The sequence below is a fragment of the Taudactylus pleione genome, unplaced genomic scaffold, assembly GCF_031769625.1.
Source record: "Taudactylus pleione unplaced genomic scaffold, aTauple2 ptg000156l, whole genome shotgun sequence".
NCBI lineage: Eukaryota > Metazoa > Chordata > Amphibia > Anura > Myobatrachidae > Taudactylus > Taudactylus pleione.
The window spans coordinates 10,584,475-10,611,566 of record NW_028284558.1 but is presented as its reverse complement, the minus strand read 5'-3'; the positions used below and the strand labels follow the sequence as shown (position 1 = coordinate 10,611,566).

The window sequence follows — 27,092 nt, the reverse complement described above, 5'->3', positions numbered from 1 at the left end:
GGCTGGCCCTGAGTATAGGTGTCATAGGCACTTGCCTAAGGTGATCTAGCTCCAGAGGGGGTGCCTATTGATACCACCCATCTGGGATTACTCTAGACAGTCTGGAAATGTGCCATATTGTCTGGAGTCTGGACAGGTCTGGCGCTAGAACCAGATATCAGATCCCAGCACCATTGAAGGAGCTGCTTTCCAAATATGACCAATCACAGGCCAGCAGCGAATAAGAAATGGCTAATGTGAGTCATCATTCCGCCCACTCACTCCAGCTTTTATTAGCAGGTGCAATGGGAACAAAGTCAGTACGATGTCTGAGGGAGCACAGAAAAATGCCCGAAAAGGCATGGAAGTCCGGTGAGAGTCAGGTAGCCAGCGGAGTCAAGCCAGTGCAGAGAGGCAAGAGAAGATCTGCACTTTGCAGGCTGAGGAGCATTGCTGACAACTGTGTGGAAAGGTCAGCACAGAGTATACAGAGTTGGCAGAGTGAGTAAGGTCCCAGTGGAACATCCTTTACTCATTATCACCTTAGACCACCAGGGTGACAGGCATTAGACCCGTAGCGCGCAGTCAGGTGGTAGGCTTGCGGGCATGGCGGAGGAACATCCTTAAAATCTTGGGCACCAAATTGGGCAGGGCCAGCTCCCAAATTAATTATTAACAGTATTTATAGAAATCACCTACCAGTCTCCTCTCTAATAGAGCTTCCAATAAATCAGGGCTTCCAAGAAAGTGTCACCCCACACTTATACTATGAATGTAAACAAAAAAAAATGGTTCCCAATGTTTAGGCACTCCAAAACCAAAGTAACAAATACACACAATTATAATAAATGTACCATAAAGGTGTACTATATCAAAATCCAGACGCTTTGAATGTCAAGAACATAGGAGAAAAAAAAACACAAAATAGATATTAAATATACAGATATTATTACTTCATATGTATATCAATGTGTTGACACAAGATGAAACTCATTGGGCACATTAGACTCATGATACTGGCATATATAATATATAATGTATGCATGATATTTTTGTACAATATATGTTTAATAAATAACACTTAGTGAATCTATAGTGTAGTTTATCAACACACATACTGGGCCACTTACTCCTACTCACACAGCAGCTGAGAGACAGAAGAAGAGACCAGCACAGAAGATCTCGGATGGGTGAGTAACCAAAATACCAAACCCCTATCTGTGCACAAATAGTGTCTCTTGAACCTGATTCTGTCCGTATCCCTTTTTAATTAGGTGCTGTGGTATTTGTGCAGACGTAAGAGGAGTGTTGAAATTGAGTGTTGAAATCCAGTGGACCACCTTATGCAGAATATTAAGATACTTGGATATGGATTATCCCATCGAATTGTGGACTTGTGACTGTGGACCGCTTTATACAGGACACTATGAGATTTGGATATTGATCACCTTATAGGATTGTGGATTTGTGATTGTGCAAAATTAAGGATCCTATTGAATTGTGACATAGTTTGCCGAACTCTATTAACACACTGTTGGAGGAAGATTGAAGATTAAGTGAGAATTTTTACATCTAAACATTCATGAATTTTACTTTGTAATTTGAAGTTATTTAATTTGTGAGAAATAGATTTATAGTAGTGAGTCCTAGCGGTATATTTACTAAAGTGAGAGTTTTTAGAAATGGAGGTGTTGCCCATAGCAACCAATCAGATTCTAGCTGTTATCTTCTAGAAGGTGCTAGTTAAATGTTAAGTAGATTCTGATTGGTTGCTATGGGCAACATCTCTATTTCTAAAAACTCTCACTTTAGTAAATATAGCCCTAGGACTCACGGTCCAAGGAATTACATCTGAAGTGAGTACCACATATATACTTTTTATGAATGCAAATTGAAGGTGGGACTCCATTTATGTGCAGGCAGCCCCTTTGGAGTACATTTAATAACTGAGCGCTGATCAATAATAGTTTTTTTCATTTTTACAGTGTTACTATCTCTATCAGTGCACACTATGTTTTACTTCTTTTTAGCCTTTTTATGCTGAGCCTTATGGTTAGTCATGTGACTAAAGATAAATCTATGAAGATGAGCATTTTTTAATTATTTATCTTTGGTTCACATTGCTGCTCAACTGTACACACCATTATTTGTTTAATATGATATATATGTTACACTCCAATAGGCGCTCCACTCTTCTTCTACTGATTTTGATAAAAACAGCACTACAGTATATACCGTAGCGTCTCAGAGTGGTCCACCTCTATATTTTTTATTATATTTTGAAAGGCTCGGGTAATATATTTTGAAAGGCTCGGGTAATATTTTGAAACAACTGTGTTATATATAGTGTACTGTATTTTCTGTAAATATCAGTCATACATACATTTGGAAAGAATAATAAAAACATATGTATTTACAACATAATATTGTTTTCTCTATTATTTATGTTCCAAAATGTTCAATTCTGGTGTTTTGGGGGATGCCTCAGATAAATGGTGCACATGTCAGCAATACTTGGGCACAAGCGTCTGTACTCACATGGAGGGTGGAGTATTCACACTGTCACAAGCCATCTTAAAGGGGAGAAGTAAAGTGAAGAGGGATGCTACAGGTGCCTAGTATAGCTAATGACAGCAATACTCGGCACAGGTATCTGCACTCACATGGGAGGTTGAGTATACACACTGTAGCAGACCATCTTAATAGGGAGAAATAAAGTGAAGGGTGATGCTACAGGTGGAGGAAGCACATGACAGAAATACTTGGGCACAGGTGAAGAGAAAGAGGATACTATTGGTGCGTGGAGAAGCACATGACTGCAATACTTGGGCACAGGTGTCTGCACTCACATGGGGGGGTATGTGAACTGTCAAATGGCCATCTTAAATGGGAGAAGTAAAGTGAAGTGGGGTGCTACAGGTAGGTGTCTGGTGAAACACATGACAGCAATACTTGTGAGACGCTGGTGAGTGCACTCACTTGAGGTGATGTACTGTAGATGAAACATGGGTATCACTTCAGCCACCTGAAAGGGGTACATATGGGGTTGACCACGACTGTAACAGGGCTTTTCTGCACCCTCTGCCGGCCACGTCTACTGAGAGCATACATCATGAGGGGGCGGGGGCAGCAGCCCCTGTAATTACAGTGCTGACTGGAGCGTCCTTAGGTTGCTTCTGTGTAAGAGCTGCAGGGTGCCTGCCTGGAGCGCCCAGAGGATGTTCCGGGGGCACTGAAGCAGCTATTCTGGCTGCAAAGTTCCGCTCCAAGAACCCTGCTAGCCAGATCCAGGGGCCATGGGTGAGCAGCGGTGCCACCCACAGGGCATTGTACTCTGTGCGGTGGGACTACTAGCACACCCCTAGTTACGGCACTGGGGTTGACCACATGCCACACTTCATCTGGCATGGAACTACACATTGCAGCATGCTCTGCCACATCACAGTTAAAGCTGCTGTGAAAAGCATGCTGAGATGTATGTTCCTCAGCAAATGGGGTGCCACCCACTACCTTTCCCTACGCTACTAACAAAATGTTTATTCGTCTGTTGATGAGCCGAGGGAAGTCATGCCATAGTTGCTTTAAGTAGAAATGCACATGTCAGCGGCTGTGACGGGGGGCACCAAATTATATCTTGCCTCAGGGCATCTGGGATGAATTTACGCGACTGATCAGAGGGTGTAGCTGTCCACTTCCTCCACAGGCAATATTCCACATAGATAAAACAAGTACAAAACGAGGAAACTATCTAGTGCAGTGGTTCCCAAACTTTTTAAAATCACGGCGCCTTAAAGTATCAGAATTGTTTTCACGGCACCCCTAAGTTTTAGTTTGTTATTGAGAAATTCAGAAAAAAGTCTAGTAAAGTAGTAAAGTGAAGTAGATTGTGCTACCTGTCATCCTTAGGGTCAGTTATGTGGTACATTACATTGACCATAAATTATTTGATTTGGTGCTGGACCACCAACCTGAGGCACCCCTGCAAGTGTCCCAAGGCACCCCAGGCTGCCATGGTGCACAGTTTGGGAACCACTGATCTAGTGTATTATCTTTAAACTTTATTATTGTATATCCCAAAGAATAAATCACCCCCATGGAGTATAAGGTAAATCATAATAATAAAATCCCACAAATAGAGGATCAGCCACCTACCAGACACATGTAGTAAAGTATAAATGTAAAACAACATAGAAGTCCTTGAGTCCTGGGCTCCACAAGGGTCCTCTCTGCCATCGCCAATGATGTCTAGGACTCGTGCAAAGCAGTCCACTAGGGCGTTTAGAAGCAATTGCTTCTTTTTCAAAGTGTGTTGGTTAAGTGAGTTTAGCCAGTCATATATCCCGAATATACATGGTATTGTTACCACTCACACCGTCGGCATCCGTGTATTAATTATCGTACAAATATATTAGATAGCATGGTTTCTCACCTGTTTAGCTCTTTAGATAAATTAGATAATTAAATTAGATAATTAAGCATGTAATATTCCTCTCCTCCATCTACAAGAACTGCTCTTTACTTTGATCAACCTTATAGACAAATCATAATGACCTGATCCATCTAGAGCTAAAAAGAAGTTAAAAAGAGACTCGTCCTGTAACTTTCTTTACTGGAAGTTCTTGTTCTCAAACAGCAAAGCTGAGAATATATACAGTATGGCCATTACTGAAAGGTGAAATGGTAAAGGGCTGAAATGTGCTGCATAAGGGGATTTCACTTCCCTCCCTGCTAGATTTTTATTTTTGCAGAGACAGTTTGCATATTAAAAGTCATCAGTATGATGACATAGAGAGCCAATAAGTAGGAAGCATCTGTTACCATGTTACCTGCCTGCAGTCCCTTAACATATGTGCTAACCAAAGACCATACTTCATTGGTATAGGTGAACATGCTTGGGTATTACCTAAGTGAGCTGGAGACAGGTGGGGTGGGAGATAGTAATGACCTGAACTTGACCCTACTACTCATTAAAATCTGTTAACGCCTGCTGTTTTTACCAGTCTGAACATATACAATTTATCTGCATTTATGTGTTATTAGTTTACTTTACTATCAGTGTAGGATATTATGTAAGCATAAACACATCAAAGGCACATTAAGCATGGTTTTGCTATTATCATCCTCATCAACAGAACACTTTGCATGTGGAAACAGAACTATTCATTCATTTCTTGTTAATTTCTTAATTTTTACTATAGAGAGTATTGCTGGTGTATCATTTAATTTCCCAATAGGTTCGTACCACCAGGGCTGTTTATAGACATTTTGGCTCCCAGTGCGAACAGTCAAAATACCCCCCTCTTCCCCCGGTATATTCAAAATGAACAGTATCTTTGCACGCGGTGAAGTCACGTGTGCCAAAAAGATGGTGTAGGCTCACAGAAAGGGGTGTGGCCTTGTGAGAAATCTAACCCTGCCTCTAGTCTGCTGTGTGCTCTGCTGCTGCAGCAGTCTCCTTACCTGCACCTTATGTGCAGGGGGAGGGGAGAGGAGAGATTACACTCCATGATTAGGCCACAACCCTACAGTACCCGGGCCTGGCACTGCTCTCTATGGCCCTGTGTGCATGGTGGAACCAGTAAAATTTTTATTTAAAAACCAGCCAACTTACACCTATGAACATTACCTTAATTATATTTGCCCTTTCTGTATTAAGCATAATACCACCCTTCCCAATCTTTTTCTTTTTTTTGTAATCCTTTCCCCTCTTAACTTGCAATTACAAAAACTTGAATAAAATATATTTAAAGAAAATGAAATAGATTAAATAAAGAAATGTCAAAATCCAAATGTGAAAATGCACATGCACATTAAAAGGGCATCTTTTACATCCATCTGTAATTAACCCACTATATATGTCTTGCTGTATGAATCCATGTTATTGTGACAGTGTAACCTCTGAGGAAGTACCAGTTGTGGCATGTGACTAGTTAAGTTATCGGTGGAAATACCAGTTGTGGCATGCAACTAGTTAGGTTATCGGTGGAAATACCAGTTGTGGCATGCAACTAGTTAGGTTATCGGTGGAAATACCAGTTGTGGCATGCAACTAGTTAGGTTATCAGTGGAAATACCAGTTGTGGCATGCAACTAGTTAGGTTATCGGTGGAAATACCAGTTGTGGCATGTGACTAGTTAAGTTATCGGTGGAAATACCAGTTGTGGCATGCAACTAGTTAGGTTATCGGTGGAAATACCAGTTGTGGCATGCAACTAGTTAGGTTATCGGTGGAAATACCAGTTGTGGCATGTGACTAGTTAAGTTATCGGTGGAAATACCAGTTGTGGCATGCAACTAGTTAGGTTATCGGTGGAAATACCAGTTGTGGCATGCCACTAGTTAGGTTATCGTTGGAAATACCAGTTGTGGCATGCAACTAGTTAGGTTATCGGTGGAAATACCAGTTTTGGCATGCTACTAGTTAGGTTATCGGTGGAATTCTCTGTTGTGGCATGTGACTAGTTAGGTTACCGGTGGAAGTACCAGTTGTGGCATGCAGCTAGCTAGGTTATCGGTGGAAGTACCAGTTGTGGCATGTGATTAGTTAGGTTACTGGTGAAAGTACCAGTTGTGGCATCCGACTAGTTAGGTTACCGGTGAAAGTACCAGTTGTGGCATCCGACTAGTTAGGTTACTTGTGGATGTACCAGTTGAGGCATGCAACTAGTTAGGTTGCCAATGGAAGCGCTAATCATAGTTAGGTTGTCAGTAGACTTCCTGTTCTGCTCTTACTTTTTATACTGTCACAAATAAAAATTAGTTTTGTTTGATTATATAAGTTTCCCAGGGTATGTAGAACAAGTGTGAATGTGGCCATTCTGCCTGCTGTATTTTATAATTTAATCATGCCATGGTCTTTAGACCAGAGAAACACCTAGGTCTGAATCCACAAGTGAGCGCTTCTTGAAGTCTAAAGGGAACTGGGAGGTATAGTAACTATAAACCTATGTACCCTATAACTGAAGGTCTTTAAAAAATCTACTGCAACTGTTCCTTCTGTTTCATGGAAGATTAGCCATAACTGCAGTACAAAACATATTGTGGTCACTTCCCTTGGTTGCATCCCCTTTCATTCTTGTACTCATTCTGCCTTAGTTTTACACAATTGCTGTACCCTTTCTAAGGTTATATTATTGTGTTTCATTATATCAATATTTGCATTGAAATAATTTTTGTATTGTATATTTATTTGTGACACTGTTTACATCTTTTAAGAAATCACTACAAATATATCCCGAATTGTTTGAGCCTACATCAAAATATCAATGGTCCAACCAGTTCCTATATTGCACCCCTGCAGATATGCCCTTTCTGTAAATAGACTGTATGTGCATTCAGGCAAAATAGGCTGTGATGTTACGCAAGTAAATCTTTTGTAAATGACTCTTATGTTCTTAGGATTGGTATCGTGTAAAGTATAGTACAGTACATTGGGTCTTGTTTAAAGTTTGTCAGTTTTTGTGGTGTAAATATGTATTTCTGTTCTGCGAATGCTTACCTAAATGTGCCCATATCTAGATTTGAGTATAGCTTATTCTATTTAGAATGCCTATTTAGAATGGATGCAGGGTGTGTGATGCACAGTGGCCTGTGAGTAAAGGTGGACCAGAGCTACACACACCTTGCACCCAGAACAGATCCCGTACACCATATTTTGAGTGATATCTTTGTATATATATGTCCTGGAGCTGGTGACTCTGGCCCTGTGTCACAGCCTTTGCTATCTTCTGAACACTGAACATGCACCATCATCCCCAAAAAATTGCTGAAAAAATGGGGCCTATGTGGGCGCCCCATTAGTGCAGTACCCGCACTGGAAATGGACCCCACAGGCATCTAGAGAGCATATATAAGTTGCGTGTAGTAAGGAGACACTATCTACATGTGATATGTGGACACTTCCTTCCTTTGTTTCTTTTGCAAGTACTGAAGGCCCAATGTAAAGACATGCGGTGATGCTGATGGCCCTAGAATCCCTATCCAGATGCTTCTGTTTGCTTGTTGACCCCTCAAGTTCATTAGTAGTGCGGCTGCAATGTGTGATATCGTGGCTGTCTATTTGGATTATGTACTTGTCTTTCCAGTTTGACCACTGAGGGTAACGAGATTCCCAGTGGATTAAGTGGTAAGCAACATATGCATGTATTTAATTACATTTCAGTTAGGAAATGCAATTTATTAATATTATAGCAATACACTTATGCCTGGAGCATGGTCAGACCGCTGGCTCTGCTGCTATATGGATATGAGACAGCGCAGAGCGCTCCTCATCCAATAAATATCACTACCAATACACTACAACATTCTCTCTTGTGTATATGGCATTTCATTACATTATATTGTGTAAGAATACTGAGACTTTTGCATTTAGTACATCTCACTCTCTGTGCTTGCAAATATACAGATGTATACACCTGATGCCTGAGACAGGAATGCTGCTATGTTTACAGTTAGACTTTCCTGAGATTTGATGCAAAAATGCAGTAAATGATAATTGAGGCTCATGATGACAGCGGTTTGGCTTCCTTTGGTAATAATCACTTGGCATAAGCAGAGTAATTTAGGAAAGTGGCAGTGCCAATAGAGATGCACACTACCTCTATAGGCACGGTCTCCATCAGCATGTTTTAGGGCAGAAATTAATCTATTTTTACTAGCTGCATAAAAATATAAACTAGTCTAAGTGGCCTATTTATTAATAATTTCTGCCCTTAAAATAGGCGGAAACTGTTATATCTGTATATAGAAGGGCAGAATAATGTGTCCCTTAAATCAGAGGTTCTCATTCCCAAACCCTGCTATTACAGTCCAGGTAAAGGATATCCTTAAATGTATAAATTAGGATAGCAGTTACCCATGTCTATGGCGCAATACAAAATCTGCAGTGTGACTTCAGTCATTAATGCACATTATGTTTTTTATACAGGGATATATGGTGGGAAGGGGATGTGGTCATAATCCCGACCGCGGGGATTCCAATGCTCAGAATGCCGAAGGCGGAATCCCAACACCTGTCAGAATCCCGGTGCCGGCATCCCGACTGCCGGAATCCCGAATGTAAGTAGTGGGGTTAGGGGGAGGGTTAGCGTTAGGGGTTAGGGTTAGGCATTAGGGGGAGGGTTAGGCACTAAGGGGGGAGGGTTAGGCACTAAGGGGGGGAGGGTTAGCGTTAGGGGTTAGGGTTAGGCATTAGGGGGAGGGTTAGCACTAAGGGGGGAGGGTTAGGCACTAAGGGGGGGAGGGTTAGGTTTAGGGTGCAGGGAGGGGGAGGTTAGGTTTAGGCACTATGGGGGAGGTTAAGTTCAGACACTCGGGAGGGACGGTTAGGATTACAGTAGGGAGAGGGGGGAGCGTTAGGATACTGACCAACAGGTGTCGGTATCCTAACCCTGTCAGGATGTCGGCATCGGTATTCTTACCGCCAGGATCCCGAGCGCCGGCATCCCATACTCAACTCGGTGGGAAGAACACAGTTCTACAAGGTTTGTCTGTATGCATTTATTAGCTTGTACTTCTATCTTGCAACTTCTACTAAATGAACTGATTAATATTTTACGCTGTCATAGGACTGTGTTGTTTATTGTTGTTCTGAGATATAAGATAGGTCTGCTTTGCTCTCTGTATTGGATACCACTGGATCTGTTGATCTGTTTGTTCTGTGTTGCAGGGCAATTACAATAACCAGGTCTGCCTGAATGTATCAATACATTATTGAAAAGCACAGGAAAATCCGCAAAGAAAATGCAACTGGATTCATAATCGTTATATGCATGTACAGTACAAGCCAATTCATTTATATAAACGATGTAGTAACTGTAGTATCCCCTAAATTTATGGTAGTTATTAGTTCATTGTGTATTTGATAAACAGAACATTCAATTCTTCTTTATCACTCATGGAAATAGTTTCTCATCAGCAAACTTGCATGTTAAATTCAGTCTTTAATTTGCTACCTGACTGATTCCACTTTGTAGCTGATCTAAACACAGCTAAAACTCTGTTCTTACCGTCTCCATCAGCTTGATTATAATTAGACACCGCACTCGTCTCATGGGTGCTTTGCTCTTGAAAGGATACCTAGGTAAAGTAAATGATGGCATTTAAAATGTAGCGTCATCAAAGCCTAAATAAAATAAATGCATGAATGGACACGGCAGTATATGCTGAGAAATGTTTGTTGAGTATAAAACTAGTTTTTGCTTTTATTTTTTTCAAGTAATATAAATATTCAACATCCTAATGAAAACATGTATAATACCTGTTCTGTATTGCAAGCTGAAAATTGAGTTTCATGGTGCTCAGCTGCTTGGCTGCTGCTTGTGAAAGCGATTTCATTGCTTTTCTTTGTTTCCTAAAAAAAATAAGTCACAAAATTGTTGAATTTTTCTTTTAAACTGGCAAATATATGTCTTACATGCATATGAATCATTTAGCATTAGTGGTTTTCTATATTAAAGAAGTATTATTGTTGAGTAGTAGGGGTAAACATACTAAGATTTGATTTGGTCCCGATTTGTCCCGTTTTTCAACTCGGATAGGATCGATCAAAAACGATGTTTTCTTCACTTAAAATATCGTGAATTTACCAAGCTCCCGGTTTTGACACGATTGTTTTGATTGATGGTGTATTTGGTCGATCCTGTCCGTTTTGAAGTCCCGATTTTAACCGGCCGAATTTCTCTCCCGAGCAAGCAGACTGCACATATCAGTGAAATATGTGCAGACTGTGTTTTAATTTTGTTTATTTCTAGGGTTAATTTTTTTGTTCAAAAAAATTATGTGAGGTCCCCTCCTAAAAGGCTAACCAGCCCCGGACTTGCAGCCTGTCCTGATACCTAAAATTACGGGATACAAAATGTGTAGAGTTCCACCATAAATTAGGTACCCGCACCAGGCTGCAGGGCCAGTCCTGGTTTTAATTATAGGTGGAAAAAAATGCGTAGGGTCCCCCTATAATTAAAACCAGCACCGGACCCTTTCTAGAGGGGGGCTGACGCCACTGCCAGAGGAGCCCTTTCACCGGGCCCCACAGCCGCATCAGTCCTGACCACTAGTCAGCCTAGAACAGGGATCCATGGGGAGTTGGGGACCCCCCAATAAAGGGATCCCCCTCTCCAGGGTACCCCTGGCCTAGGCTGGTGGTGGGTGGTGGGTGGCGGGTTGATAGTGTATGTAATGTGTAAAAAATAGAATTAACAACATTGTCTTTACAGTGGAACTACAGGTCCCAGCAAGCCTCCCCCACATGTTGGTACTTGGAGAACCCCAAGTGCCAGCATGCGGGGCATTAAGAGCCCACTGGTACCTGTAGTTCACCTGTAAAGAAATGTGTAAAAAAAGACACAACATACACACCGTGAAAGTACAGTTTTATTTCATACATACACACATACTCACCTACATTATCAGGGGAGGCCTGCTGGGACCTGTAGTTCCACTGTAAAGACAATGTTGTTAATTGTATTTTTTACACATTACATACACTATCAACCCACCACCCACCACCCTAGGGTGGAGGGGATAGGCCCAGGCCAGGGGTGCCCTGGAGAGGGGACCCCTTTATTGGGAGGTCCCCAACTCCCCATGGATCCCTGGCCTGGGCTGACTAGAAGTCAGGACTGATGCTGCGGCTGGGGAGCCAGGTTGTGGCATCAGCCCCCCGCTAGAAAGGGTACGGTGCTGGTTTTAATTATAGGGGGACCCCATACGCAATTTTTTTCCTCCAATAATTAAAACCAGGACTGGCCCTGCAGCCTGGTGCTGGTACTTAATTTATGGTGGAACCCTACACGTTTTGTTCCCCATGATTTTAAGCACCAGGACTGGCTGGCAAGTCCGGGGCTGGTTAGCCTTTTGGGGGGGACCTCACATAATTTTTTTTAAAATTAACCCTTAGAACACACTTGCCATTCAGAAACATACACAAATCACACTGATTTGCGTATGTTCTATGCAACTCGCAGCTCAGGAGGTGGTGCATTTAAAATTTCTATTGAGTCCCCGAATTTAGTGTAAAACGGGCGACTTTAGCAAAATGAATAATGGTAAATTCCCGATTTGTATTAAAAAAGTGAAAAGTACTTCCGATTTCAGCTGATGGTGATATTATTTCTATTGTTCAAAATGGCCGAATTTGCGGCATTAAATAACCCGATTTCAACCTGAAAAAATGACCAAATCACCCGACTTTAATGATAGTAAATTCCCGATTTGCTAAAAAGTTATATTTTCACCCGAAAATGCAAATCGGGACCAACACGAATCTTAGTAAATTTACCCCGTAGTATTGTTTAATACGACAAACACCATTCTCAGCACCTCCTGTTTTTAATGGAGATGAGTGGTTCGGTTTTTGAGAAAACCGTGTCACCCGAACTTAGGATTTCAGAGTCAAACCGAGTCCTGTTTCAGAATCACTTTGGGGTTCTGAGCAGAACTGAGTCCTGACTCGGATCTTCTCGCATTTTGAACTCGGATCTAAAAACTGGATCTTTTGTATTTTGTGTTGCATTTAAATCCCTCCCACGTGATTTCAGATACTGTGTGGTGGTCAAAATTGACTGGAAAAAAACTGAAAATTTATGTTATTGTTGTTAATACTCCTATAGGATTAAAAACAGGTTCAAGTTACATGATTTCAGCAGTTATCAATTTTTAGAGAAAACCAATACCAAAACCAAACCAAAACACTGGAGAATGGTTTTGGCAATACCAAAACCTTTGAAGGTGGTATCGGCAAAACTAAAACCAAAGCACTGGGGTCTGTGCACATCTCTAGTTTATAATTGTATGATTTTGGGAAAAGTTGGGAATGCACATACAGTACACGTCAGTTTGCGGCCTTTAAAGACATTTTTGAGGAGTCAGCTCTCTGTAGTGAGGGGTGAGGGAATATTTGATGATGTCACTTTTTGACAGACAACAAGGAATTGAAAGGTGGAGTTAAACTGCAAGTTCTTCGAGACTGTGAACTCCAATTATTCATGCTATGTTTACAATTTCCATTATAATCTAAATATCTCACTTATCTGTAGCTTGTAATTGTCAGATGTGCTGTGTACACTGAGGACAGTGTATATATAAATTACAGTATGCATAGGGTAATAAATGCAATAATAGTTATACATTTTGGGGCACTTACACGACCCATCATAAATAATCCCCACAATGACCAAATTAATTTAGATAAACAGATTTCTGCTCACCACATGACCATAGCTCAGCTTATGCAGATATTTTCTTTAAGCCTTTAGTTTGCTATATCTATATTTATTTTTATTAAGACGTGAAAAGTCCACCTGTTCTAGTCTAGACTGTAAGTTGAAGCTGTGAAAAGCTTTACAACCATAGAACCAACCACAACAAAGTCAGAACACTTTAAAGTGTTTACTTGCTGTAAGTAATTAATTCCCACAGGTAATGTCAGCCGTGTGAAATGGCACTGTACATTCTAGGTGAGCGCTTGTATGTTACTAGCAGGATGAATCAGAGGAATTAAGCTCTTATGAAATGGGAAAGTAATTGGAAATGCTGTGTCTGAGCTGATGGTGAATACATCATTCTCTCTGCCTCTGGGATGCATTAGTTTAAATGTAGTCATTTGTGAAAAACATTTCAAGCTTTGTTTTAAATGACTAAATATGCAAGCTGAAAACCCAGCTTAATCAGACAAGAAAGCTCTCTGACCTACTGTATGAACAGAAAACAGTACTTAATTTCAATATATTATAGTACTGTTTAAAGTGAGATAAGAGACATTGTTATTTGTACATGTATAAAAATAAGCTTTCTAGACAGATGTGGAAAAACAAAAAGTCATGTTAAAATTATTAACAAACCAAAGCATGGTCATGGCTGTTATTATATTATATTAATATTAGAGATGTGCGCGGACCCCCATGTGTTGGTTTTCTTTCTAATTCATCATCATGTTTTAGTTTTGGCAAAACCACCCTCAAGTGTTTTGGTTTGGATTCGGTTTTGGTTCAGTTTTGGATTCCTTAAAAAAAATTGATGAAAATCAATTAAAAAAAACTATAAAAATCGATAAAAAATCGATAAAATAGCTAAGACCATGTAATTTAGACATGTTTACGTGCAATAAAAAACCTGAGTCCTGAACTGACTGCAGAACCAAATGGGACTTGGTTCAACTTGGAGCCCCAAAGTGATTTCAAACTTTGATTCGAATCGTATCAGACACCCTAAGTTCGGGTGTGTTCGTATTTAAGGAAAACTGCACAAATATATTAATATTATATTCATGATCACAGTATAGCTATTTACAGTTATCTGGTTGACAATTATTTTTATAAAATCATATAATAATTATTCCTTTTTTTTTAACAGAATAGGTCCTTGTACTGTGCATAAATGTGTGTGTCCAGGGGTGTATCTAGGGGTCTGTGCGCCCCTGGCAAAATAATGGAACAGCGCCCCCTCCCTCCAAATTTTCTGAATAATTATATTCTGTCTCCCCAGCCATCCCCCTTCTCTCTCCTCAGCCATCCCCCTTCAGTGTCCCCAGCCATTAGCCTTCCACTTTCTGTGTCCCCAGAATTCTCTTTTCTGTGTCCCCTGCCAACCTCCTCTGCGTCCCCAGGCATCCCCCTTCATTCTACACAGCCTTTCCCCTTCTCTCTCCCCAGCCATCTGTTTACAGTGTCCCCAGGCATCCCCCTTCATTCTTTACAGCCTTTCCCCCTTCTCTCTCCCCAGCCAACTCTCTTTTGTGTCGCCAGGCATCCCCCTTCTACTCCTCCCCCCATATCCAGCCCCCGCAGCCCACACAGATACTTACTGTATCTTCCTGCTGTGGTGTGGCTGCGCCAGGCTCCTCAGTGAGTACAGCAATGCGGCGCGCGTGACGTTATGACGTCACGCGCGCTTGTGTAAAGAAAAACTTTATTAGTCAGCTGCTCTGCGCTCAGCTCTTCCACAGAGGATGAGGAATAGGAGGACGCAGCCCTGCAATGGAGGAGCTCCAACCCCTGGCACACAACGGGGCTCAAGCTATCAGAGTCCCGGGTCAGAGCCATGCCGCTGCCCTCCTCCCAACACTCCCTCCCCGGGCATCCAATCTCCGGGTCCTGCAGCATACCCACACAGACTCCCTCACCTGAAAACACCTCCATCTCTGCTCTGTCCCCCTTGGAGGCAGCCGCAGCATCGTGGGCCTGGCCTAGCACCCTCAGTGCCCCAGACGAGCCTCCCCCTGGCCGGTGCAGGCAGGCGGCTACAGGGTCATATCTACCCCGTAGCTACAGGTGACACCACCGGGCGGCGCCCCCCTTTGGCCGCCGCCCCTGGCGAGTGCCATCCTGGCCAATGGGTAGATACGCCCCTGTGTGTGTCATACATAAGTGAACAATTTTGCATTAATAATAAAGTCTATGTAAAAACCTAAAAGGCTGTCCTGTGGACTGTGTTAAGTGCTAATTAAGAACAGATCAGCAGCTTGTATAATACATGACTTCATGTTCTAAAATGTCCCATAGTGTGCATTATGATTGTATAGATGTGCGCAGACCCCTGTGTTTTATTTTTGTTTTTAAATCATTGTATTGTTTTGGTTTAGGTTAAATCACCCTTAAGTGGCTTGGTTTGGTTTCTGTTTTGGGTTTGGATATCTTTAAAAATTTATAAAAACAACTAAAATCATGTAACGTGGACCTGTTTTTGTTCCTATAGTATTATTTACAATTAATAACATTAATTTCCATAAATTTTCCAGTCAATTTTGATCACCTCACAGCACCTGAAAGTACGAGGGATGGACTTAAATGCAATCCAAAACACGCAAGATCCAGTTTTTAGATCCAAGTTCCAAACTTGGCGAGAAGACCCGAGTCAGGGCTCGGTTTTACTCGGAACCCTAAAGTGATCAGAGCCGGGACTTGGTTCGACTCAGAACTAGAGATATGAGGTTCTGTTTTCCTGAAAAACGAGCACACCCAAACTGTTAGTGTTAGAGGTAGGGGTGAGGGTTAGTGTTAGCTTACTTAACTAAGGGTGTCGGGATTCTGACTGTCAGTATTCTGACCAGTGGCATCCTGACCGCCGGGATCCCATACCCAACCACCCGAACTTAAGGGTTCCAAATTGAACCAAGTCTCAGCTCAGGTCTGCTGTAAATCGGAACTCAGATTTAAAAAATTACTCCTAACCAAAACACTTGACGGTGGTTTTGCCAAAACCAAAACTATAATATTTGAGGGTGGTTTTCCCAAGATCAGAAGAACAAAACATGGGGGTGCATGCACATCTCTACTCAGAAACCAAAAGTTTTTGTGAACTGCTCATATCTAAAATATATGCAGGTAGAATTTGGACTGTAGTGTTCTTATTCCTTCCCCTAACTACGCCACATTGCGTTATTAAGTGACCATCATCCCAGCTCTTTTCATATATATATTGGAAATGCTCATTTACAAAGTGAAATGTTTTTTGTTAGCTTTTACCCTCAGTTATGGGAAAGAACCGCAGTGATAGTCGCTCAACGGCAGGTTAGATTTGGTTTTAGTCGCACACTATTTGCAGGTCTAAATGCAATACAGAATACCGCACTGCACTAACCAGGGTGGGGTGCTGGTGCACATTACAACAGATGAAACCCGAGCTGTGAGACTTCCTGTTATTATAGTGCAACTGCCAGTGATGTTTGGCAGCACTTGGAATGACAGTTGTTGTTTGAATACTGAACTGTGCTACAGCCACAATGAGACAATCAGTCAGGACATTGCAAAGGGGAAGGAAACATTTTAGCACTTTTCACCCCTTTAGAAGTCGAATTTAAAAAACTCCCATCTGGGTACCTACGTCATGGAAGGCATATACTTCTTGATTTTCATGTTTCTAGGTCCAGAGATTTGGGCTGGGCATTGATGAGTCAGTCAGGACATTTGGTTTTATATATATAGATTAATTTAAAACACAAATAAGGTGACACAGAGAATCCTTTATTTAACAGGAAGTGATGGCACTAAAGGGGTAGGAGGCTGTGATGTGACTATTACAATGTACCTCATAATTATATGTGCACTTCTCTGCTCAGCGGACTTTTATGTGCACTAGGTGGACATTCAAGGCTCATTGGTGAAAGACTATAATAAATGAACTCCATTGTATGTAGAGAATGATGGGACAAGCAACAGTACTCTTGCATGCGTTATTACCATTCTTACCAGGTCCATTGTGGCAGCCACTTATGACAAACACATAGTCATTACAGATAAGAAATTCATATTTATTAAACTCATGCAAAAATCTTTTTGTAGCAATAAAGAACGTGTTCTGTGTCAACTTGCATCATTCAACTGTTGCAGTCAAGGTCTCAGGCACCTGAACAGGCTTCTGAATTTACAGTCGGCCATATTGAAGAATCAATAATGAAATAAAAGGATTGGATTGTTTTTATAAAACATGTCTTATATGACTTAAATTGACAGTGTTCTCTCAGATAATTACTATCTAACTGCTTACCAAGACCTTGCCTCTCAGCCTATTAAAAACTTACACAGCAGACTTTTCATGTTAAAAAATATGATGTCTATTGTCTACTGCTAGTTGACATTCTAATGTATTTGAAAGGCAGTTAATGAAAGACAGCTACAATCACTATTTGATTAGATGACCTGTGATCTTTTTTCTAATCTATATCAAAGACTAGACTTTGAGAAAGTTGTTCGATAATAATAATAAAATCTTCACAAAACATATTTCAGTGAGGTTGTGGCAATCAATCATAATATAAAAAATAACACGTATTAGGTTAATTAAAGTAGATGTGTCCCCTATCTACAGTGGAGGCAGATATTTGAGCCAAGTCAATTTTCAGTTTTTCAATTTACTATGAAACAATTACTGTATATCTCTAAGTCATGAAACACTATTATCTACTTTATTTTTTAATCATTGTATGACTGCAGACATTGTATGGCTGCATACTTTGAATCATGTATTCTAATCATTATTATTTTTAATAATATAAACTAGCTGATGTACCAGGTTTCACCCTGGTAGACCTTACACTGTTTCCATATCCATCTCACCACTCCAATAACACATTTATCCTTCACCTCTATTGTAATGCATTCCCTCTCTCACAGCTATAGTAAGACATTACCCTCCCTCAGCTGTGTACTAAAACATTCCACTCCCTCACCTCTGTAGTAATACATTTCTCTCCCTCACTCATGTTGTAACACATTCGAAATTCCCCTCCTTACCCTATGTAGAAATACAACCCCTCCCTCACACTTGTAATAACACATTACCCCAATTGACACCTGTAGTAACTTATTCTCCTTCCTCACCGCTGGTGCAACACATTAACCCTGCTTACCCCTGTAGTATCATATTCCCTTCCCTTGCCCCTGTTGTAACACATTCCCTTCCCTCACCCAGTAGTAACACATTTGACATTCCACTCCCTCACCTGTGTAGTAACACATTCCCCTCCTTCACCTGTGTAATATCACATTCCATCACCTCTATTGTAACACATTCCAACTCTCACTGCTGTTGTAACACATTTTCCTCTCTTACCTCTGTAGTAACACATTCCCCTCCCTCACTATTTAAATAGGTGAGCCACACCAACTGCCAGTGATGTTTGGCAGCACTTAAGATGACAGCTGGTGTTTGAATACTGAACACTGCTACAGCCACTATGAGACATTCAGGATATTGCACAGGGGGAGGAAACATTTTAGCCCTTTTCACCCCTTTTGAAGAACAATTTAGAAAAATCCCTCCGTAGTGGGTACCTACGTCATAGAAGGCATATACTCCCCGATTTACATGACTCTAGGTCCAGAGGTTTGGGCTGTGAGTTGATGAGTCAGTAAGTCAGTCAGTAAGGGCATTTGATTTATATATATATATATATATATATATATATATATATATATATAATGTTGTTAAGGTGCCAAAACTACAAAAATATTGGCTTTAGATTCTGGACACTAGAACCCATATTGCTGCTACTGGGAGGGGAGCAAATCATTATCGTATAATTTAGTGCTAGCTACAGTTCTTCTTTAGCCCCACACTTAAAATAATCATATATGTGTGTCGTGACCTCCCCATTACACTTTATTTCTGACATTTCTAGGAATTAGCTGGTCAGTTTACCTAACAAAGATCATAGTTGTAGATATGTATGTTTTGCAGTTGTGCCATCTTTTATACTCTCCATCTACTTTAGATTATGTATAAGATAAGGATAGCCAGGTCTTTAAAAACCTACCAAACTTAAAATGCATGTTGTTTTAAATCAAAGAACTAACAGTAATATTTAGTTTCAGGTCCATCTCAGAACCCTACAGCCCTTAAATCATAAATTGCAACTATATTAAAAAAAAACTGTTCCATGTGAACTTTCGTAGTCAGAATCTTTATCATCTTTACCTGGCTATTCAAGCATGATTGCCCGGGGAAGAAGTGATGATGATGATGATGATGATGACTGATGGATCTTTGCACAATATTGTTTAAGCTAGTTTTCACTAAACCGCTAGAGTCCAACCGCTAGAGTGGTAAACAGCTCTAGGCTTGATAGACTGGGCTTGTTTTCACTTTTAACAGAGAGACCAACATCTTGTGGTCCTCTTGTCACTAGACCCAATACAGTAATTGCAGGGCTGGAGCCACGTTGTAATGGGGTCACACAAAGTGAGCAGGCCCATCCCCCTATGTAAATGTGTTTTCCCATACTGGCCGCTTGTAATTTGCGGAGTGGTTGTTGGGACTCCCAGTCAAATAAGGTTAGGGCCTACAAAAAAATAAGTTCTCACTGTGTAAAATGTTTTTTTTCTTTTTAATTTCAATTCCGAAAGATTTAAAAAAATCATGCTTGGATTACAAACTCCAAATGTTCTGTTGCATTACAAACAAGCAATATTACCCTTTGTATTACAGGACAAGATAAAATAAAGACAATGTTAGTTTATTATAAAGTGGATTAATTTAAGACCCCAAAGATTGATTCATGCAAATAAACTTTATTTTACAAATGTGTATTTTTTAGTTAATTATACTATAACATTATAATAGGCAGGGGTTTTAGGAACCCTTCAGCATTTAAACAGGGACTTCAGGGGTATCAAAAATTGTCACTGCATGGATTGCAATTTTCCATTATCTCTTTGATAACGGCTTAGTTTAGCTAGTAAGAGTATACAGGAGAGCCTCATTGCTTTTCTTGGGAATTATTTTGGTTTTTGCACCCCTCCATAGAAACTCCAGGCCTGTGTGGACCGAGCTATGGCTGGTTCCCACCGCAGCAGGTTTTCCTATTATAGTGTTATCTAGTTCAGCCTATCTACCGAATATTTCACATTCGTATATGGCTTTAAAAACCGCTGATTACTGTACATCACATGAATCACTAACATACATACACAGACACTGTAGGAGGTGACGCCGGCTGTGTAGGAGGAGATCGCAGATTGCCAACCTGTTGCATTAACGTCTGCAGGCACTGCATGATTTGAGCCTGGTCTCTTTCTTGCTTTTACACTCGACCGATCAAATTTTCCAATAGGTCACGTGGCGAAGGGGTTACCAGAACCATCCATTTTTTTTTTTGCCAGAGTATTGTGTCACAACTCTCGGATAGGTAACGGATGCAACCTGTATTGGGATTGACGAGACCTATAACTGAGACGCGGAGTCTATCGTGCCGGCAGCGTTCATCAGGGACCCCTGCAAGGAGGTATGGACTTAGCTACGTCTGACATGCAGGTCGCGGCCCTCTTCCTAGGTTCCCTTATACAGGTGCTGGTGAACTCTGGATAGAGTGGAGGCTACAGCGTAGTCGACAAGCCAGGTCAGAATCCAAACGAGCAAAACGGTACCAGGGGTCAGACAATATCGGAGTCAGGAGCGGAGCCAAGGTCAGAACCGGATTATCAAGCGCAGTACCAGGGAGGAGACAGGGACAGGTCATGAACAAGCCAAGGTCAGAACAAGGGGTATGAACGCTGGAGTAAGGTAATGGAGCCTATACTCTGGCAATGGAGTGCTCCCAGGAACTTCCTAAAATAGGTTAGGTTTCAGTACAGCGCCAATCAGCTTTCCCCTAATCCCGTGCCTGTCCTTTACATTTTAAACAGAGCGGCACGCGCGGCGCTATGTGAGCCGCGGCCCCCTGTTCACAGAACCGCCGAGGAGAGAGCAGCTGACAGCGGGAGCAGGGGATCTTCTACCCACTGTCCTTCGCCAACCTGATCCCCTGCGCAGCCGGATCTGGTAAGTGACCACTGGGTTCGGCTGCACTATGACACTGCCAGCCAAAAGATCAGCAAACTGAGTATCCCAATTATCTGAATACAGGTTCTTCTAATCAAATCCCCCTTCCCTCTCAAACAAAACATCCCAGTTGCAGATTAAATACTGTAAAACCTTCAAATGTTAGTCAAACACACCTTAAAACTTACTTCATTTAGTGCACCAATGGAGCAAGAGAAATAATTAGTAACAACTATGCTTTTGGTGGTATATATTTTTTTTATTATCTAATTTTAAAACACTATACTGATTGTAATATTACAGGCAGAGATGAACATAAGAGAAAGATGTTTATGATCCTATTTAAAAACTCAACTGTCATACTAATTATACAATTGTACAACATTTATATTAGTCCTTGAATACAGTAACAAAGACATTGTAATATAATTGTTTTAATTAAAATGACAAACTTAGCTGCTTGCCATTTCACTTCTACTCATATTTCTCCATTCTTAAAATGCATATGAGTGGGCTGAATTAAGTCTAATGGTGAAAAAACACCTTTAAAGGGTACATGACATCTACACACAAAGGAAGCAGCCATTTTATGAGACAAACCAATACCTTTTACTTTGTTAGGTGCTAGTTGTATAATGGAGGAAACGGTATGAAATACCGATGGCTGAATAGCCGCCAGTTCTCATACCGATGCCAGAAACCTCACAGGGGCAAGTACCTCCCCCCTAATCCTCCCTTGGAGGTGCCTAACCCTAACCTCCCTGTGGGGAGCAAAACCCTAACTTCCCCGCAGGGGGGTGCCTAATCGTAGCCCCCACTCCCCCTAGCCTAACCCTCCCCGGGGGATGCCTTACCCTAAATCCCCCTGGGGGTGCCTAAACCAAATCCTCTACCCCCGCTGCTACAACCTGACTGTCCCCATATTACCTTGTTCGGGATGCCGGGCGTCGAGATTTCGGCGTGCTAAAGTAGGAATCGGCATTTCGACACCTATCTTTAGTCTCGCGTCGGCCTTCCGATCACTGGCATTCCGGGCGGCGGTAAATTAAACACATCTCATCATGGAGACATGAAGAATATTAGTTTCAATCACAAAATGTATTCCTCTGCTGTAGATGACATTTGTATTTTCAATTCTAAACCTGACCTGACAAGGCCAAATAATTTCTTGTCTCCTTCTGTCTGCTCTGTGTTCTGTAGTCTGTTCTGCTCTTACCAGTGTCCTCCATTGATAGCTTATGTGTACCAGGCTTGTTATATGTCCCTTTATATCAGAAACATTTAAAATTAGAGGGATTAATATTTTTTCTTTTTTTTTTCTAACATATCTCTTTTCCCATAATACCCACCAACATACCAATCACCACTCACTGATTCCCATATGTCAACCATGCAGAAAAAGAGAGCAAGCACTATTCATTAGGCACTATTCGCAAGGTAATTTGCATATATGCAAATTATAATGCCCACAATGCATCTTGTTTGTTATTGATGCCCTCTTTTCCTGTGTTGTTGACATATAGAAATATAGAAATGAATATACAGTGCTTTGCATGTAATAAGTGTTATAACTGAAAAAATATATATAAATATATAAATTATGTAAATATATGTAAATTAAACTACCCCTAGTGTAAAAGTGATATTTATTTTATCTTACTCTCAATTTTGGGGGTTGGGCTTGATCCTTATGGGTTGTAGTTACTATCATGTAAGAAAAGGACATGGGCACTCATTCAGAGGCGGTCGTTCTGAATGAGGGCGGCCGCTTGATTTTTTTTAGTGGGGCCTCCTGGTCGCTAGCTAAGCTGTGTGTTACCACCCACAGCTTTAGCGACCGACCAGGGTGATGGTCTCGATGGCCAAGACCATCGGGGCTTGCGTTGAGACCCTAAGGTTGGGTCTCGGCAACCGCAAGCCTCAGGGAGCTTCCTGCTCTGATCGAGCAGGAAGCTCCTCACTGACATCACTGCTGATGTCAGTGCAGCCGCCCACAAAATGGCAGGCGTTCCTTAAGGAACGCCTCTGTTTGTGTAGCCACACCCCCGCCCCACCTACAAAACAAGGTGAGCTGTCGATCAACATTGACCGCCGCCCCCTTTGTAGTGAGTTTTGTAGTGGGGCTTGCGCGTGCGCAGTGCGGCCGCTGCGCATGTGCAGGGCCTTAACATCGACCCAGTTGCGAGCGCTCAGGGTTACAGGCTGAATTCATTCTTATGTGAGGTATTGGACAGAACCCATATGGGCTGTCTTACCTATAAACATGATTTATTACATATTAGTAATGACACTTGAGTGTAGCTACAACATTAGTTGTTAAAAAGCTCAATTTGAATATATGTAAATTATTGAACCCATAATGCAGTTTGTTAAATATTGATGCACTGTTTTCACTCTATTCCTGTGTGTTTTACATAAATAAATTAATAAATAGTGGTTTGAAATAGAGTAAATTCTATAAAAGATATATATATATTAAAAAGAGAAATAAAAAAATATTCTCCCTATTTCTACAGGCCTGTGAATTAAACTACCCCTAGTGTGTTATTTACTTTAAAGTTGGAGCAGTCAATGGTGGAGGGGGGATGTCAGTCCATTGGTTTGCCAGGGGCACTTTGACCCCTAGATATACCTCTGCCTGAAAACAGCCATTTTAAGGGATTACCCAATAGTGTAGTTAAGGGAGCTAAATGAAAAAGGCAGAGAAAACCCCTGTACATCTCACTTTTCAATATGTACTAAAGTGATTTCTGTGCCTTCATCATGCTAGAGCTAACTGCTGTCTAGGATATCGGCTCTGCACCTGGGTCACTTAGCACTGCCATAAATTAGCCACTGCGATTGCCTAGGCCATGGGTCTTCAACCTTGGCCTTCCAGCTGCTGTTGAACTACACATCCCAGCATGCACTGCCATAGTTTTAGCATGCTGTTATATCAAAAAGGTGGCAGTGCATGCTGGGATGTGTAGTTCCACAGCAGCTGGAGGGCCAAGGTTGAAGACCCCCTGGCCTAGGCAGTCTGAGTACTCACTTAGTGCAATGAGACCTGCAAATTCTGAGACAGGTCAGACCTGCTGTAATTGTGCGTGATGGGCCGATGTTCTCCGATGGTACCGATGTATGCTGGCTGAACGGTGGCAGACATTAGCAAATTTTCACAGCTTTTTTGCGTGCGATTACGCAGCTGTGATCGCAAATGCGATCCATTCTGAATTAGGCCCTTAGTACATGGACCACAAAGTGCCTAAGTGATATCACTGATCCATATGTATACTGTAAATCGCAGATTCAGGTTTTAGTTTAGTTGAAATGACTGCAATTGGAAAAAAGTGAATGAAATTAGAACATCAGTGTCCGTGTTTGTGTGTTTTGCCACAGTCACATCTGTGGCTATGCTAATACTAGTAAGTGCCCTTCCCTTGTGTACATCCGTGTTTCTAAATGTGCAAGGACCAAGACGACCCATTTTATGCCTCTTTAGATGCAACAACCCCGCTTGGAAAACCAGAGTTCAAGTGTGTTCTTGTTTACAGCAAAACTAAACCGCTCTTCTCTAGTATATACTGTTGGAGGCTATAGATGCAATCCTTTGCAACTCCGTATTAAGTATATACTGTATCTGACTTGTCAACTGCTGACAATAACTGACCCAAGTTTGACTTTGAATATAATCTTTTTATAATCTAAATCTTTATTCACTATTACAGACTCCCACAAGTACTTTATTATACAGCCCGTCAGAATTTCAGTACTACCATAAATGTATCGCTTTACCGCACAATTATCATCTTTCATTATGTGCCTTATACAGTATTTGTCGCCTGATGAGCTTTATCACAAGACTATTCACATATTCTAAAATCATTATCTCTTGCAACAATTTACCAAAATGTATGATAATGAAGTAATAAAGTCAAGAAAACTCTTATGTGAAACAACATTTGCTTGCTGGATAATGTATCTTTATGTAGCATCTGCAATGTTTGAAGTGCAGAGGAATTCTGATTAAATGCCATTCATTAAAAACAAGTGACTACTTTTCAAGGACTCAGCAGAATTTTACATTTGAAAGCTTATCTAAGAACATAGTGCAGATGGTCAAATGTGCTGTAATCCTTTACTACTCATCGGGTATTATATGTTATCAACCTACTGTAAACCTGCCCACACACACCGCGATCACAGCCTGAGCGTCATTACACAGGATCACTATCCAGTTCAGCCACACAATTAAATGATAAAAAAAAATGTGTAGGAAAATGTTTCAATAGGCAGACATGAGCAATGTGTACTATGGAGATAATCACTGTTTACTTTCATATGGATTTTATCCAAATAATTATTTTTTATGCAATAAATGGAATATATCACCATGGAAGCGACCACCTTTCTCCTGCAACTGACTGTTGCAGACTGAGTTCTTAAAGGGGAAAACACAGAGCCACAGGAACTAGTTCTAGTTTTACACTATTATAATTGCACTGAATCATATCAGAAGGCATTTCATATGCCTGAAGAACAATTAAACCCAATGGCATTGAGCAGGCTTCGGTGACCCCTGACAGCAGCAGCATGAATAGGGGATTGGGTCGGTTTTTATTAATAGTTATACCTAAGAGCCAGATTAACAATGGGGCTGATGGAGCTACAGCTCCTGGCCTCCACATTAAAATAGGCCCATCATCATGACAGCTGTCTAGCGGGCCACACATATGGCCATAAATTATAAGTATTAAAATTGTATTTCTAAATTTTTACAAAATTCTGCAGTTTTTATATTGTTCTATTATAGTATAGGTGGGTGTACACACTCATGTGGCTCTGGCCATAGGTCATCCCCTTCTCAGTATAGGCCTTTGAACTTTTTCAGCCCCAGGCCCATGTGGCCCTTAATCAGGCTCATCCTATAAAATAGTTTAGGACTTTAGGGGGAGGATTTTAGCAGTTTATATGCTAGTGACGAGAGTCAATCATCCTCTTTCTTTTGGAAATCCTTCCCTTCCAGTAATTTTGTATCAGCATTTGGGGCGGAAAAGAACGGCAGTCAGTAATATGGCCACCTTGCTCTAATAGATCTCGAGGGCACGCCCTTCTGGTATACTGCTAAGGCACCACCTGTCTGCGTGGGCCTGTCATGATGTTCATTAGAAGGAAGTATGAATATCTAGGAAAGTTGATGTCAAAATAGGCTGACATAAGACCCCTATTTATTAATCTGATGGGCTGGCAGAAAGCCCCTATCAGAATGGACTGGCAGAATATTCCCATTGTTGTTCCAAACTATTGTTAAATATCTAGGCAGGAAGAATTTTAGGGGTCTATTTAACAAGCAGTGAAAAGCGTGGAGAAGTGGACCAGTGGAGAATTTGCCCATAGCAACCAATCAGCTCGTACCTATTATGATATAGACTACTTGATAAATGCTACTTCAAAGCTGACTGGTTGCTATGGGCAACTTCTACACTGGTCCACTTCTCCACGCTTTTTACTGCTTGATAAATAGACCCAAAGTGCAGTAATTAACTGTTCTTTCTTCACCACCATACATTTTTAAATGGCTTAACATATTTAAATACATTTAAATAAAAGCTGACCTTTTGCTCCGCCAATACTTGTCTGATCTCATTATTTTTAGTTAAGTGGTTTGATATGTAAGTTGCTGCTGTTGGTGGGTGGGGGAGTTAATGGAGGATGTCATTGGCCATAGGGAATTTATGTAAATAAACATTGTAATCGCCTGCGGATTGTAGACACCAACACGCTTTTGGTGTCATATAGTGGCAGCTATTTTTAAAGTGGCAAATAGTTTTAAGACCAAACCAATCTTTTGTGCCTTAAAATGAATTGCCGCCTTAATACT

At 41.1% G+C, this 27,092-nt stretch overlaps 1 protein-coding gene across 5 annotated transcripts in view; it reads right to left on the bottom strand.

Moving 5' to 3' along the window:
* The window catches only part of XIRP2 (xin actin binding repeat containing 2), a 304,492-nt gene that overhangs the window by 133,469 nt on the left and 143,931 nt on the right, over positions 1-27,092 (bottom strand). For all 5 annotated transcript variants that reach the window (XR_015878805.1, XR_015878806.1, XM_088474846.1 and 2 more), the window contains 2 exons: positions 10,239-10,331; positions 9,988-10,057 (listed from right to left, as the gene is read on the bottom strand). Coding sequence is in view for 3 of the 5 variants with exons in the window: in XM_088474846.1 (XP_088330972.1) it covers positions 9,988-10,057; positions 10,239-10,331 (163 nt within the window). In the remaining 2 variants the exon portion in view is untranslated. The remainder of the gene's footprint in view (positions 1-9,987; positions 10,058-10,238; positions 10,332-27,092) is intronic.